Here is a 15,228-nt window from a genome sequence, read left to right on the forward strand (position 1 = left end):
GTAAGACATAATTTCCACCTCCTAAGATCTTCCAGACTAGTGAAAAATGAAGACCGTGAACCACGCCTGCAGGTGTAGGCAGAAGACTGAGTGCAGGGCACGCTCTCAATGCTCAATAAATGGCAGTCATCTTTCTTTTGCCAACCCATATTTGAACCGTATGTGACACTGGGGTTAATAAATTCAGGAAGGGTTTTTGAGAAGCAAAGCTTCTTATACTCTTGAAATTAATTTTTCAGGATTATTATAATAAAGTAATATTTCACCTATAATTCATATACTTTCTTTGATAATTTGTTTTATTATATACTATAATGCTTATAGTTAAAAAAAGTACAAGCAAACAATACAAGGGTACAGAAATTTATTTGTAATAGTTTAGTGGTTTGATATAAACACTTTTATCCTTAAGCTTTGAGGCGGACTAAAATGTTTGCCATAGATTTGTTAGAATTAGCATTTTGAAATGCAAACATCATGTGCTGTGCTGAGCAGATACTAGATACTATCAATATTACTGTTACAGCAGATTCAGAGATTCTCAACTGAATTTGATTCCCAAAGTGCTGGATTACTTTAAAGAGTAAATTAAAAAAAAAAATTATGTCTTTGAACAGGTACATGAAGCAATGAATTTGTAGATGAAATCTTCTAGGGATGGGAGCAAATCTTGCAGGTGTACACAAAGTGGATTTCTTCCTAGAACAGTAAGTTGGGGAGATGAATGGCCCCTGGGGCAGGTCTCGCATATGTGGTTAAGCCAGCAGACTGCAGCTCATTAATCTAAATGCATACCCGACCCTTTCCTGGTCAACCTGACAAGAACAACCTGCAGAAGTGACTGGGGCCCTTCAAGAAGGAGGAATTCCCCTGCGTTAAGGGGTCCCAAACAAAAGCCCTGTATTTTCTGATAAAAAAGTTCGTTTATCCACTTTTCCAATGATCACTGAATTCCATATGTTTTCCCAGGAAACTGCTGGCCTTGACCTTCAACCTGATTCTAAGTGATCAGTGGTGTTTGCAAAGTCTGGAGAAGCCAGCTAGAGCTGGCTACAGAGATCTTTCTGTGGGAGCAGGTTATGTGACTACAAAGTGATATAACTGGCAGCAAAAAAGTGTGGCCTAAAGCCAGTGAAAAGTGGGGAACAGGTTAACACAGACCAGTGAGAGGCAGTCAGAAATCAGGTGGAGAATCCCATCTTCCTCTGGGCTGCTCCGGGGGCAGGAGAGGTAGACCCACAATTTCCAACGTTTATAGCAGGAGAGGCCAACTAACTGTCAATAGGTTTCAGTACCGCCAGCAACATCTGAGGAGGTAACACTAATAGCAACAACTGCTAGGAACTGTGGCCCACACACAGCATGGTATCTCATTTAATCCTTACTAGCCCCTTGAGGAGTTAAATATTTTTCTCAAGGTCACACGGTCAATGGCGAAGCTGGGATTCAGACTCAAATCTGACAGATGCCACAGTCCATTCTCTTAGCCACTAAACAATGCCGCTGATGTGATGTCTGCTGTTGATTAGAGCCTTAAGGAAGCACAGAAACAGCTGACTTGGCCACAATGACGTGTTTGGCAGGAAAGAAGAAGGGAGGGTGGAAGAGAACGTCTGTTTTTATTTTCAGCATACTACCCAAGGCCATGTAAACTACACGTGAGCAGTGCCGCTGACTCGCTGGATCATCTCTGTGATCTCCCACAGCAGGTTCTTAAGAGAAGCAAATCGATGGAATAGGATAAGGCCATTAGTAACTTGTCAGAATGCTTACTGAGGACTGTTACGGCCAGACGAATCCAAGGCAAGAAGAACGTGAAGACAGGGCGCACACAGCGACTTTTTAACTAAAAGCTCTGGATCTACATAAAGTCAAATGGTTGGAAATGTTCACTTTAGCACACTTAACCTGAAGAATACTTCCCGGGAGTGGAGAAGTCCTAACACTCCCCTGGGGCCTCTCTGTTTTTTATGTCTGCTCTTGCACAAGATTTAGACCCAACTCAGAGGGTCACACTGCTTACACCTAACTCAGCTAGTAAGATCAGACACTATTAGACATGAGTTGGGCTCAGGAAAGTGACTTGAAGGCCAGGCACCATCACATTCAGGCAACTGAGGACCACATGTTCCATCTATACCTTACAGCGCAGCAGCTGGAATGTCTCTTGGGACTCCAGCGACTTGAAGAGCACTGTTCTGACTGCTGCAGTCCTAAGACCACCCTGGATGCCTTTGGGACTCGCCCCGAGGTAGGTCCACCTTGCAGTTGCCCAAGAGTATAGGATACCTGACCCAAGACAGGCCACACTGAGGTTCTGATCACAAAACTGCAGGGCTGCCTGTACTGTACTGTCCTTATAATAAATGAATCGCCGCTCAGGGGTCACGTCCTGTTTCAGGCCATCAGAGAATCCCAGCTGGCTCATACAGGCACATGCCTCTCGCAAACACTGACTCTTAGGCACCCCCGGTTCAGGGCTGTGTCCTGGGACCCCAAGCTGGGGAGGAACTGGGGTTGCAGGTGAGGGGGAGTTAACGTCCGGGTGTGTGGAGTCCCAGCCTGCACCAGATTCCCAGCCGCGCCATTTGTTAGCTGGGTAACCTTGCGAGGTGAACTTCTCTGAGCCCCGGCTCCCTCATCTGTAAGATGGAGACAACAACCTCACCTCTGACTCAGGGTTGTTGAGGATTAAATGTTAGCACGCATTAATCAAGGCGCTGGTGGATGCCTGGCACGTGGTAAGCATTCCAAAAACATCAGCCACCAGGACGATGATGATGAGATGGGATGATAGCAGTGCTTTTGAAAAGTCAAAGTTAGATGGTGGGAATCTGCACTGTCACACAGGGCTAGAATGGAGACGGTTTCATCATCTATGGAATAGGAGTTAACAGAAGCTAATAATAATGTAAGACGGGCTGTGGTAATGTGCTCAGAGCAAGGAGTGCCCAGCCCAGGGTGTACACTCAGGAAGTGTTATCTATTCCCTTAAGTGGTTCTGATCTTGGATCATGTGGTCAGAAACCTTTACGACACAGCCCCACAAGTATTTTAATCACCAAAATAATGAGTAGGGTCAGTCCCTCCTTAGCCAACAAACCATTAAGCCCTCACAGAGGCTTTAAGAGTGAAATCCTAGCATTTGCCAGTTGTGGGACTTGGGCAAGACACTTAAACCCTCTTAATAACAGATTTATCTGGTAGCTTGTGGCAACAATTACATACGGTAATCTGTATAAAGCATTTTCTATAACTGGGCTCATAGTAAGTACTTACTTAATATCAACTAATGTTATTACTGTCAGAAGTTATTCATAGGACTCATTTCCTAAGGTTAACTGTGTATGGAATTAAACATGAGCAGGTCAAAGTTATCTCATTTTCCACTTGTGTATTTTTGATGCCTAGTCCAGCACGTGGCCGAGTGGAAGCTTATTAAAACACTGCTGAATAAATGACTAACTGTTAGACAGCCTCAGTGATAATTACTAACTGATCTAAGTCTGCCAGCAGGATTTCTGGTATCAGATGGGTGGCTTGTCCCAACTGGCATGATAGTTAAAAATCTCAGCTGGGCTGTCTGAGGGAAGCTGAAGACCTCTGAGGAATCAGCCCAAGGTTTCTGCAGGAGGAAAAGGACAGAGATGACATAACTGCTCAAGTTGCATAAAGGCCAATAATTTTTAAGATGCAGGTATAAGCAACTACCTGGAAGGGTTTGGCCACAGGTGTGTACCGACCACATTGTGTCAAGGTCTGTTAAGGGGCTGAAGGGAGATGAACAGGACCTGATTAAGTGCCCTGGGGTGAGTGCAGCCTGGAAGGGGCGTAAGGCCCAATGCTAGACAGACCCAAGCCTGAGTTTCCAACTCTGCCAGTTACCAGCCAAGTCATGGTGCTTCTCTGTGCCTTATTTTCTTCATCTGTGAAATGAAGATTCTAATACCACGTGGGCTGTGGGGAGGACTAAATGGAATAAACTTTATGAAGTATCTGGCGCGAGGAAGTGCTTAATAAGCGGCACTTTCTTTCCGCCTCCACAGAGGTAAATCTGAGCCAGTGTAGTAGATGCTCATCCCTTGTTTCTACTATCCTGCTAGCAGCTAACTGCTCACAGAACTGAAGAGTATCACTCGGCACGGGCTACTGCACTCTAACTACAAGCCTCTCCAAGCTGGGGTCACTGGGTTAAACTGAATGCACCTCTGTCAAGATTCTTGCTACACTTTGCTGTTTCCATTCCTACTTGTCACGTCTTCCACGATAATCTTTGCATCTTTATGATTAAAAAAATTTTTTTTGCTATTTTTAAAAGGGCAAAATAGTAATTCCTTGTTTTACTGTGCATGTCTGACTACCACCAAGACTGGACCTTTTTGACAAGTACAGGGATTTTGTCGATACCGGAACTTTTAGTTGGAAATGGGTGATACGAAGCATAAAAATAAAAATTCTGATAGACTGTAAGTATAACTACATAATATATAGGTATACAACAATCTGAAGGGAAACAGAATGTAAATGTTAGTAACCTGGCTTTATTATTTTCCACTTTCTATTAGACTGCCTTTATTCCTAAAATAAGGGGGGTCATAATTGAGGAAATTCCAGTATTCCGCTGTTTTATTTATATGTTTTAATCCTTTAGCATACTGAGGGGCTTTTTGAGTAATTTAAATAAATAGTAACAATAAAAAAAAAGATTGAACAGTGTAACACGTACTGTTTCATTCCCTACATTACTTTTTCATGTATAGAACACAACACCCTCTGCCATCTTTATAATTCAGAAAACTTCAGGTTTTTCAGAACAACCAGTAATACTTCCCCAAAGATGAGACTATAAAGTAAAAGAATACCTAATTCAGTTTCAGGGAGCAGAAGACAAAAAGTTGTGGCAGAGCAAGAGATGAAGCAGGAAGAAAGGACCAATTTCTTTTGTAAAGGAATATCCTAACCCCCCTGACCTAATCCATACATTAAAGGCACCTGGGGAAATTTTCACGGCTGGTTACAGCACGTGTTTGCTTTCCAGTCCACGTGGCCAGAAGGCATCACAGACACAGCTTGGGAAATTACCAGACACACTTACTGTGGCGTGGGAGATGGTCAGAATCCCGTTCTTGACGGAGCACTTCCTTCTCTGCCACACTTTCCGGATCCTAAGGAGGGAGTCAAACACAAGCTGATACAGTACCTGATTCACGTAACTATCATAACATAGTTATTTTGCATAACAGTCATTACCAAAAAACCCCAACCCCAAACCAAAAACCACACAAACCAGAAAATTTCGGTTGCCTTTTATTATCCCAGGTGGAGGGTAATTCAGACTAGTGGGCATGCACAAGGATGCTCATTATAGCACCGTTTTCGATAGTGAAAATGGGAAACAACAGAAACAACAGAAATCTAATAGGAGGAATGAATAAGTGATTATAGTTACATTCATACTACAGAGTATTATTATGTAGGAGTTTAAAAGAAGAAAACAACTACATATGTGCAGACCTACATAAACAGATTTCTAAAGCACACTGTTGATTGAAAAAGCAAGCTGCTTTAAGATAATTCTGGTATCATCTAATTATGTTAAAATTTCAGGCCTATAAAACAGCACTGTAAGTCTTCTACAGGCATATACATATATGTATAAACATATTTCCTTCGTTATCACCTGTCTCCCTGTTGAGAATGTAAGCTCTATAATGATAAGGACTTTCAATGTTATAGTCTTAATGTTATCGTCCCAGTGTCTACAACAGGGCCTGGCATGTAGGACTCCCAGAAGACATCTGTTGAATGCATGGGAAGAATGATGAGCAAAACTGACAGTGATCCCAGAAATGTGTAGGAGAAATAGTTGCAATTTTAACAAACAAATTAAAACAAAATGAAAATCGACATGTCTTAGATAAAGCCAAGGAGCACATATCCACAATCAGAAAATAAGAAACTTTCTTTTAAAGGATGATAATTAGTAAAGCAAATAATCAAGATTCTACTTACTTACTGTGAAACAGAATCATTTGTTCAAGCAACAGAAAGACGGCAAGTGTGGAAGGACCAGGGGAGAAAATGGCCCAAATGAGGCTGGAGAGAGAGGTGGGGAATGGCTTTGGGAACAGCCCAACGTGCTGTGTGGAGATGAACCGGAGAAGCGACGAGTGAGTGACAGAGAGACCAGTTAGGAGGCCACCAAAATAGTCCAGGAGAGATGACGGTGCTCATCTGAGAGCAGGGCAGCAGAGGCAGCAAGTCATGTATAACTTGTCGTTATTGGGTTGGCCAAAAGGTTCGTTCGGTTTTTCCCATAAGATGGTTCTAGTAGCACAGGATGGCTCTAGTAGCACTTAGTTGTCTTTAACTTCATTGGAAACAGTTGTTAGACTGCATGTGACAGCTGTCATATCAGCATGCATTTAAAAAAAGACATCAAAAGTGGTGAATTTTTGTGTAGCCATTTTAATATTAAAGATGGAAGAAACAAAGCAACATTTTCGGCATATTATGCTTTGTTATTTCAAGAAAGGTAAAAATGCAACTGAAACGCAAAAAAAGATCTGTGCAGTGTATGCAGAAGGTGCTGTGACTGATCGAACCTGTCAAAAGTGGTTTGTGAAGTTTCGTGCTGCAGATTTCTCGCTGGACGATGCTCCACTGTCGGGTAGACCAGTTGAAGTTGACAGTGATCAAATCGAGAGATGAATCAAGAACAATCAACATTATACCATATGGGAGACAGCCGACATACTCAAAATATCCGTATCAAGGCTTGAAAATCATTTGCACCAGCCTGGTTATGTGAATCACTTTGATGCTTGGGGTTCCACATAAGATAAGTGAAAAAAACCTTCTTAACCGTATTTCTACATGTGATTCTCTACTTAAATGTAATGAAAACATTCCGTTTTTAAAATAAATTGTGATGGACAATGAAAAGTGGATACTGTACAATCGTGTGGAATGGAAGAAATCATGGGGCAAGCAAAATAAACCGCCAACAACCACACCAAAGGCCAGTCTTCATCCAAAGAAGGTTGTGTTGTGTATATGGTGGGACTGAAAGGGAGTCCTCTATTACGAGCTTCTTCCGGAAAACCAAACGATTAATTCCAACAACTACTGTTCCCAATCAGACCGACTGAAAGCAGCACTTGATGAAAAGTGTTTGGAATTAGTCAACAGAAAACGCATAACCTTCCACCAGGATAACGCAAGACTGCATGTTTCTTTGATGACCAGGCAACAACTGTTACAGCTTGGCTGGGAAGTTCTGATTCATCCTCTGTATTCACCAGACATTGCACCTTCAGATTTCAATTTATTTAGGTCTTTACAAAATTCTCTTAATGGAAAAAACTTCAATCCCTGGAAGACTGTAAAAGGCATCTGGAACAGCTCTTTGCTCAAAAAGATACAAAGTTTCGGGAAGATGGAATTATAAAGTTGCCTGAAAAATGGCAGAAGGTAGTGGAACAGAAGGGTGAATACGTTGTTTAATAAAGTTCTTGGTGAAAATGAAAAACGTGTCTTTTATTTTTACTTACAAACCAAAGGCACTTTTTGGCCCACCCAATAGAAACGGAAGAGCTTGTCGTCAGGCTGGCTGTGATGCAAGAGGAAAGAGCGGAGTCAAGGTTGACTCTCAAGGTTGGGGTCTGCGTGGCCAGGGGGGCATCTGGCAGAGAAAACCACAGTGGAAAAACCAGAGAGGTGGGCGAGCATGCAGTCGGCGAGCCGTGTGCTCAAGTCCGACTCAGTGCCTGCGTTCCTCAAATTGCACGTCACAAGTCGCAGGTGCCACTTAGGGACCACAGAACAACTACTGCTGCTTCTGAAGACAGCAGGTTACATCTCAGTCTTACTGAGGAAAGCAGTGTGCTAAAGGTCTGAAGCTGGTGCACTGGAAACCTTGTAAGTACGTTTCCCTATCTGAGAGGCTGGGACAGGTTCCTAGGTTCCTAACACCTGTAAGTATGCTAAGCACACACGGGACCCCGGGCCAGCTGTATACGTACCCATCGCTCTTCTTCAGTAGGTACCCCTTCTTCTCACTGCCATACTCCTTGTTGCCCTGGAGCTGATGCATGCTGTATCCTCCTTGCCGGCTCTGGGAATCCTAGAAAGGAGAAACCACAGATCAGACAAATGCCGGAGACAGTTCTCAAACCCTTGACTCTATTCTGCCACGGAGCCTTTGCCTGTTGGTCTGGAGCTAAGAGAACTGTGAACTTCTGAGAGCTGTCGGGTCCTTGTCCTTATTCTAGAGGCGGAAACTGGGCAGGCAAGCAACTGCCAGCGTCACAAGCAAGTTCGAGGCCGAGCTGAGGCCTGGGGTGGAGATCTCCTACTTCTAGTTCAGAAGCCAGCTCGAATTCAAACGAACAGTGCAGCGACAGACTGGTCTATGACTCAAATCAGTCTACACTGGCAGCAGAGGTGAGCACAGGAAGGGCTGGAGGAACCGAAGCGGGCCACAAGACAAGCTCATGCATCCCGAGAGATCTTCTTTCAGGTACTCCTCCTCTGCCTCACATGTTCTGCTTAAATACCCCCAAAGGAAAGTACACCTCCTCTGTGAGGAACTAAGAATTGCTATAAAATTCTTGTTTTGTAACTTACTAGTGCTCTGCAAAAATATACCTATAACCATGCTTTTAATTTAAAAAGATGACTTTAAGGCAGGGAAAAGTGTATGGCGTGGTGACAGGGTGACAAAGGCTGACAGAACAACACGGACACAAACAAGCTTGATTTAACATCCACTGAGGCTCCCCCTTGTTTCTAAAGACTGCATGACCAGACGCAGCCATTACACTGTGGAAATGCAAGAAATAAACTAACAATGCCGAACGAGAACACGGGGCTTTAGACACAGAGGTACGACAATACATTCTCACAGAAAGCATTGACTTACTCTCCTAGACTTCGATCAGGAAGGGCAAAAGCAAGAGAAAAAAAGGCAGAACAGTTGAAAATAGTTAATTTCATTGACAGTCTTATTGTCTATAATTTAAGCACTTTTTGTAACACACAAGAGAAAACATCATTGTAAAGATAATTAATATCAGATTTCTCTCTCACGCACGCCCTTTAGAGTCATGATAAACTTTGGGTGATGGGACAATAAAATATCTTTATCAAGTTTCATTTCAGGTCATTTGAGAACAGAAAAAAAAGCTGAATGGAAGAACATGAGGTACACATTTCACCAGGATTGAAGGGCTGACAAACCTCAAAGTGTGTGTGTGTAAAGGGAATCAACACCTCGGTGAAACCCAGGTCATTACGTAGAAAATCTAAGAAGAGCAACAAATTGTAAGAAGATCCTTTCTTTTCCAAGTGAAGAGAATTTAATAAAAATATCCAGTTCACAAGCTGCAGCTCGATGGTGAAGAGACAGAAAGCGGAGGCAGCCATTATTTACTGACGGCTTGTGCACGGCCCGCCTTCCAGGCCAGGATGGCCTCTTTCTGGCATTCAGGATCCTCTGGACCAAGCAGCATGTGCTCGGTGAATGCATATTAATGTTAATAATAGCTGCAGGAAAATCTGCAGGACAGCGCACCTCTGTAGGGCTAGTCTACACGTGATGAGTTCACCGTTCAAAAGCACGCCCCGAACACTCCCTGAAAACCAGGCGGGGTGAACATGCTGAGGACACTGGGACACAGCCCATCTCAGAGACGGAAGCTCCCCCTCGGAACCCACACCGTCCTGCTCTCGCGTGTAGGTGCAGCTGAGAGCTAAGCGCACGCTGTACCAGGCAAGTTGACTCAAACGAAAGAGGTTACAAACTCTATTCATTTTCTTAATCTGAGTAATTTCTTTGCCTTTAACTGGCCAGATTCCCTCCAGCTGAAACATCTCATTGGACAAGTTTAATCACCTGGGGAGAAGTGGGGTGTAGGAATCTTGAAAAATTCCCCTCCGTGTTTACTTTTAACCAGGGTCCACAGCCTTGAACTCAGAGTAATTTGGCCCACTCTGCCCTCCCTGACAGGTACTTTCTGGATGGAACTATGACCAAGGACCTGTACCACACACCAAGTAGGCAGAGATAGCCTGCCTCTACCAGTGCCTCTAGTGACAGCCCTCAATACAATAGTAGTGACACATGGGATTTTTTCAAGGAGGCAGCAATGTGGCCATAATACTAATAAAGAACAATCAGGATAGAAAACTAGATCAGGTGGTAGAGGCCTGAGCCGTGGGACAAAATAAGAGGCCAGGATAAATGAAATCCACAGAGCTCCTGATTTAACCCAATGAAATCACATGAAAATCACTTAACTATCAACCTGGAGTTAGGGATCTTTGCCATAGCTATACCTCTCCAGAACATTAAAGGCAAAATCTAAAATCTCCTTGATATCAATTCTCATTAAGTTAATTCTCTTCCTTGGAACGCTTTTCTTTGAACTAAACTTCCCTTTATCTGCCCACATAATTCCTATCTGTCTGAACGCTTGAAAACTATGCACCTCTCATCTTAACTGGTTTGCTAACCTTTAAAATAACAGCCTAAATTTTGGGGTTTTTTAAAAATAATTTTTACTGGAATATAGTCAATTTACAATGTTGAAAGCCTAAGTTAAAAAAATAAAAGTATTTACCTTTTTAAAAAAATAAGGATTCAGATGCTGACAGCTTATGAAAACTATTATAGTCTGTAAACTTACTACTAAGACATTCCTTACATATATTTACGACTAGCCTAAATTAACTTTCAATTCTGAATAACAAACAGATTGAGTAGACCTTGCTTTATATCAGACAAATGTGGTTTTAAAGGTGGATAAAGTGGCTGATGCCTAGGCTTTGACCTCAGAAGCCGATTCCACTAAACCAAGCAGGAAGAAGCAGTGATTCAGAGGTAGCGTCAACAATCCTAAATTAACTAGTAATGAGTTTTATGGCCTAAGAAAGTCACACAAATGATTGTCTCTGTCCTTGGAGAAATGAGGGCTTAGCAGGGCACTCCAGATAAAGGAAAAGAGGATTCTCTTTTTTGAGAAAATAAACCTTGGAGAATTGGTAACACTTAATAAATAAACAAAATAAAACACAACTGAAGGAATGAAATAGGTTCTGAATCCTTTGAAAGCACAATAGAAATCAATGTGTACTGAGGAAAGAGAAATGCAAACGCGAAACTCACTTCAGGTAAACAATTGAAAACTCAAATAGTGAACTTAAAATAAAACCTTGGCAAAAATCCATGATGTGAGTCAAGATGTAAACTATAGAATGAAACTACAGTATTATTTTTTAGTTCAATTTCCCATTCTCTATTAGCAGTACAAATTACTTTACTTTCTTATTAGACAACCTTATTAACATATAAAACGCATTATTAAGGAGTAAAACCTCAAATCTTTTAAAACTGCAAGCAATTAACACCCTCATTGACTTAATGGGTTATAAATGTTTCTGGCATCCAAATTAAAACTAAACCTCTATTTATAGAAGCTTCAAATTTCTAAGGTAAGGTATGAATGGAGTGGGCAAAAAATTCCTTCTGTTTCATCTTACTAAATATTTATTGAGTAGTTCTGGGGTGCCAGGCAATGTACTGGATACTGTGAAAGGAGAGGTGAGTAAAACACAGATAGTTTGCAAACTATGATGAGCTACTGAGACTCAAATAAGAAGATGAAGTTTTGGGAATGACTTATGGATAGCACCATTAAAAATAAAATATTTTCAACCTTAAAAACAGTTTCTACTAAAAATCCAAAGATCCTACTTAGAGCTCAAATTCTTTTTTTTTAAAATTTACTACTTTTAATATAATTTAATTGTGCTTATATAATTTTTTTTTACATCTTTACTGGAGTATAATTGCTTTACAATGGTGTGTTAGTTTCTGCTGTATGTGGGTACACAGCCCACATACCTCCCTGCCCGCCGATGCCTACTATACACCTCCCTGCCCACAGGTCAGCAGGCACTCGGTGTCACAGGGCTACAGACCCCTCTCGCTGTACGAAGACCCAACGTGTACATAAAACTGGTTCTGGGGGGCAGGAGGGTAGAGGGCTATAATCGCTCAGTCTAGAGAACCCTCAAGATTGCTTTAACATTAGTGTTGCTGGAGCAGGGCTTCCCATGTTTGAGGGGGTTTGCTTTGTTTTTGTCTTGGACTCATGAACCCCTTTTGGAAATTTTAGGGATTTACAGATAGTTTGCAATTGTGAGATAATATGATGAGGAACTGACATATGAAAAATGCTGTATTTTGTGTGATTATGATTAAATATTGCATTTAAATACTGCACTTAAATTGAATCCATAATAAATTCGTAAAATAAACAGGCAAATGTTTACCTTCTCCCATGCAACAAATGGTGCTCACTATTTAATGTACCCTTCATATGAAGTCCATTCCCTTTAGTGTGTATCCAAGGTTCTCCACAATCCGGTCTGGGTTTTCACCTCAGAAGCGGCATCTCTCACTCCTCCACCCACCCTGCCCCAAGCTGCTGTGCCCTGCTGAATGTGCCGGGCAGCTTCTCACTCCTGGGACTCTTTGTTTCCTCTCTTTCTCAGCACACCTCCTCCCAATCTCTGTCTTACAGCATCAATACCGCTTTAGGTCCGGCCACTTGTTCACATGGCTGACTCTCTCTATTACCTACTAGACAATGAGATCCTTGACAGAAGGGACTCAAGCTTAATGCCTAGAAGAGTTGCCAGCACACAGTAAGTATTCATTAGATGTCTGACCAAACAAATGAACAGGTGAGATTAATAATTAAGCATTTGTATTGCATTAATCTAACACCTACCATGCACCGTATAACTCCATTTCGGCATCCAAAGACTATCTCAACCTTAATTTTCCTAACTGTGGGGCAAAACCTCTATAGGAATCTGTATCAAAATATTTCTCTATTTCTCTGGCAAAATGAGACAGCCCCTTTTGGCTGTCTGGAAAAACAGGGATGATCTAAGAGGAACTGAGGTATGTACATCAACACCTGGGAGGGTGTTCTTCTGAAGCACACACCTTAAAGGCAGGATGGAAAACCTGGTCATGGAGCTGGGGGTGAGGGTTATCTTTTTTTATAAGGAGGGCACAGGAGCCCAAAGACCGTTCCTACTGTGTTTCATACGATAGGTACGCACTGTGTCTTATGTCTCATCTGCGCCCCCACCCCGCGGCAGGAAGTTCTCACTATGCTTGTTCTGCAGATCAGGAAACACAAAGGCTATCACAAGCGGCCCTGCTTACACGGTTAGCCCTGCTGGAAACACACAGATCACCTACTTCTTTCTGATCAAGTTGAAGGGAGGATTTTATTAAGTCTCGGAGTGCAGTCAGCTGTTTCTTTTCTTCATCCTGGGTCTGTTTTATCTATGAGAGAAAAACAGTTCTTCTATCACTTATCTCTCATACATTTATGAGCAGAGTTTAATTCATCCAAATGTATACTACTCATCAAACAATTCAATTATACAGTCGATTTCCTTATTAAAGTCCTTCACACGGTCTCATTTTTGATATGAGAGGCACAATTTTCTCATCTTCTTAAAGTACCAGTGAGTTTTGAAATTAGTAAATAATGCAACATGCTTCCTTATTAAATGATACACCTAGGCTAGACAATGAGCTCTGAAGGACTATTTTAAACAAAGGTTAAGAAATAACATTGAGTTATTTGCTTCTGGTATTTCAAAGGGTGGCAGTGGAAATATCAATACCACGACGTGACTGAATGGGCCAGCAGACAATCCTGAGAATGACCAGAATCCCAAGAGCTAATGCATACATGAAAGCTTACACGAAGGGAAGGGATTGGTGCTGCTTTTCTTATTAATCACTTGGAACTTAACTGCAACCTGAACCATGTTAACTTTTCAAAGAAAAATCAGAAGAGTTCTATTAGAATATAAGGTATCATGTGTAACTCTAAAACCTTATTTGAACACATGTATCAATAGTTACACTCCTAAAATATATACTTTTAATATTATTCACTGCCAAGCGGTTCATGAAGAACAAACTTGAGATTTCTCAGATGCAATTAGTTTTTTTCTCAAAAAAGTTTTCCTCTTGATTTTCCTATTCTAAAAGCAAAACCTAGATAGTAGGGGAAAAAAGGAGAGGAAATATAAAACCAACAAGCAAGCAAAAAAAAAAAAAAAAATTCATAAACCTGCTTACTCAGAGACAGTCACTTAATTTTTTTCCTTCCAGGATAAAAATTTCCTGACCAAAGGGCACTCATAATGTGCTGCTACTGAACCCAGCACGGAGAGCCATTCAGAATCAATGGCTATCCATCTACTCCCTGCCCTGCTCCACCTAGGTCCCAGAAACTACTCTGGCATATCTGACAAGTGATGATGTCTCTGAGTTAAACCAGAAAAACAAAACAAAACAAACCACAAAAACAACATTTACTGGCCCTAGATTTATGCTGACACATCACTTCACCTTGTCTTCTTTTTTCTTTAACGCTCTTCTAATACAGATTTCAGATTTACTGATATTTATCTATAAAAGCAAGTTAAAGTGCAGGTATTTTGTAAAGAACTTACATTATATAAATCAGCAGCCAGTTTTTCAATGTACTGTTTCAATTTATCAGCTGTCTTCAAGCCATCTTGAAAGAAACTACAATGGAAAACATCAGAGATTTATCAGCAGTATGAAAAGAGAAATGAATCATAATTACCTGAAAAATCTGAAAATTTTCATAGATACGTATTTACTCTCTACCCATATATCTATACGAAACACTTATAAAACTAATTTCAGTATTTTATAAAGATGGACCAATAAACAAACTACAGGCACAATTTGACATGTGCTAGCAGGTGTCACACGGACACTGCAGATGACAGCTACATCTCCAACCCACTGAGTCATACACAGAACAATTCTTCCTGGTTGTGCCGTACTTGAATTTGAAAGAGACAGAGAGACACGTTTGCCAGTGGAATATCATGAAGTCTGACTGGATACTAACGAGAGAAATAAAGGCCGGAGGACAGTCAGCAAGGGTTCTTCCAGTTTCCAAAAGATCCCTGGGTCCCTACACACTTGAAACACAGGATGCTGAATCAGTGGTACGGACTGCGGATTCGGAAAGTGCTCTCCTACCACACACGTTAAGAAGGGGGTGTCATCTCACCCTGAACTGGCAAAAGCACTGACATCTGCTGAGCGACCATCACCTGATGCCTCATTTCATCTACACCCTCACAGCAACC

The 15,228-nt window shown here is 41.6% G+C and overlaps 1 protein-coding gene across 1 annotated transcript in view; it reads right to left on the reverse strand.

Moving 5' to 3' along the window:
- Positions 1-15,228, reverse strand: part of ASAP1 (ArfGAP with SH3 domain, ankyrin repeat and PH domain 1) — a 273,045-nt gene that overhangs the window by 65,046 nt on the left and 192,771 nt on the right. The window contains exons 9-12 of the mRNA XM_059995202.1: positions 14,554-14,629; positions 13,280-13,366; positions 8,025-8,125; positions 5,096-5,165 (exon numbers count right to left, since the gene is read on the reverse strand). Of these exons, the coding sequence (XP_059851185.1) occupies positions 5,096-5,165; positions 8,025-8,125; positions 13,280-13,366; positions 14,554-14,629 (334 nt within the window). The remainder of the gene's footprint in view (positions 1-5,095; positions 5,166-8,024; positions 8,126-13,279; positions 13,367-14,553; positions 14,630-15,228) is intronic.

The sequence above is a fragment of the Delphinus delphis genome, chromosome 17 (genome assembly GCF_949987515.2).
Source record: "Delphinus delphis chromosome 17, mDelDel1.2, whole genome shotgun sequence".
NCBI classification, from domain to species: Eukaryota; Metazoa; Chordata; class Mammalia; order Artiodactyla; family Delphinidae; genus Delphinus; species Delphinus delphis.